The sequence below is a fragment of the Limulus polyphemus genome, unplaced genomic scaffold, assembly GCF_000517525.1.
Source record: "Limulus polyphemus unplaced genomic scaffold, Limulus_polyphemus-2.1.2 Scaffold18771, whole genome shotgun sequence".
In the NCBI taxonomy this organism is placed as follows: Eukaryota; Metazoa; Arthropoda; class Merostomata; order Xiphosura; family Limulidae; genus Limulus; species Limulus polyphemus.
In genome coordinates this window covers 1-1,730 of record NW_013684381.1, presented here as the reverse complement: position 1 = coordinate 1,730, position 1,730 = coordinate 1, and the positions used below count along the sequence as shown (strand labels likewise).

The window sequence follows — 1,730 nt, the reverse complement described above, 5'->3', positions numbered from 1 at the left end:
ATAGCCTAGAGGGAAGGAAGCTATGCAGAATTTTGCTCGTGACTTATAGATTAACTTACCGCTTAGATCAGAGTCCACGTCATCAATAACTATCTGGATGTTTTCCCCCTCTGGAGCCGATGCTCTACGTTCGGTCCAACCAGTCTCTTCCCTTGGCAAGTCCAGGGAGTGAGTACTGCGTGTTTTCCCCTGTGAACAGGGGTATAATCCAAGCTGGTTTTCTGGTACGGGAAGTTGAGGCTTCACGCTGCTTCTTCTTGGAAAAGGAGTGTCCACTATATAGTGACCAGAGGTCAAAAGAGATACACTAGCAGACCTCTGGTGGTCGACAACGGAATCAACTAGCACTGACGGAATGCTCCTTCTTATACGTGATCTTGTGAAGGAATCCCCCTCATCTACTGAGCAAGACTTATCAGTAGAACAGTGGGAATGTTCGTCAGGGGACATGGAGCTATCCCCTGTCCCTGTTGGGCTAAATCTAGCATCTGACGAGCGTATGGACTTGTGTTTAACTGCTAGTCTTTCACCACTATGATAACTCTCGGGGGCTCCACAATAAAGGCTTTGATCACCGTACGTGTTTACATTTACACTGTTGTCACTAGCATCAGAGCTTTCACAGCTGCTCTTCCTCACTTTCAACTCACTTTCAGATGCGATTTGTCGAAGTGGCTTCTCTGCAGCGTGGGGTACCTTTAGGTTATGACGGCGTTTCGATACGTAATTCAGATCCTTCTCGAAGCTCTCAGTGGCACTGCTGGATTCCAAAGAACTCCTTCTTTTACTTTTCTGAAAGTAAAAAGTTGGATCTGAACTTGGATCTTCCACATAACTCTTCTGTCGGTGGACTTTGGAGCGACGCTTCATTCGCTCTTTGCGTCTACGCTCCTTCTCTTCCTGATGAAAACGTTCTTCCAAGGAGCTCTCAGAAGGAGAAGAATAAATCTCCTGCTGTTGCAAAAAGTCACTGTAGGACCCGTGATGTGAGTCGTCTACAGGAGAAATATCTCTAACAGTGAGTTTCTTCGACGTATCTTTAGTAGACTCCGAAGACGATCGTCGATCACTTAAAGTTTCCCACGATAGATATCTCTCTTGAGAAGGTTTCACTGGAGATGAGGGTCTCGAGGAATATTCTCTTGTAGAAATAAAACCATTTCCTTGTTCCCAAGTTTTACTGGATCCTCGTCTTCTTACTGTCGTTTTAAAATCCTTCTTTCTGATAGAACTCTCTCCTCCATGATTGTCTTCTGTTGCATGGGACTTTGAGCTTCTCTTGTTTCTACTGTCACTGTTGTGACATGCCGTTGAATCTTCAATTTCTCTAGCGATTAGGCTTAATGCTGGTATATCTTCCTTAATAGAACTACAGGGGATGTCGGAGCTCATCTCATCTGTAGTTAACAGAGTGTCAAATTCGCAACCATAATCAAGAGTTAAAAAATAATCGTCTTTTTTCGCTCTTCGAGCTCTTTGCGTCTACAAGAGATAAAGTGAAGAAAGATGATAAAATATTAAACTATGTTACATCTTGTTTTGGTAACTACAATAGATAAAGTGAAGAAAGATGATAAAATATTAAACTATGTTACATCTTGTTTTGGTAACTACAACTAGATAAAGTGAAGAAAGATGATAAAATATTAAACTATGTTACATCTTGTTTTGGTAACTACAATAGATAAAGTGAAGAAAGATGATAAAATATTAAACTATGTTACATCTTG

General features: G+C 41.6%; 1 protein-coding gene across 1 annotated transcript; it reads right to left on the bottom strand.

Moving 5' to 3' along the window:
* Nucleotides 1-59: 59 nt before the first annotated feature.
* Nucleotides 60-1,482, bottom strand: LOC106477550 (the record flags this gene model as incomplete). Its single annotated transcript, XM_013938098.1, has 1 exon — nucleotides 60-1,482. A coding segment is annotated over one exon (1,423 nt), but the record flags the coding sequence as incomplete, so codon positions are not given.
* Between the last annotated feature and the right edge of the window lie 248 nt (nucleotides 1,483-1,730).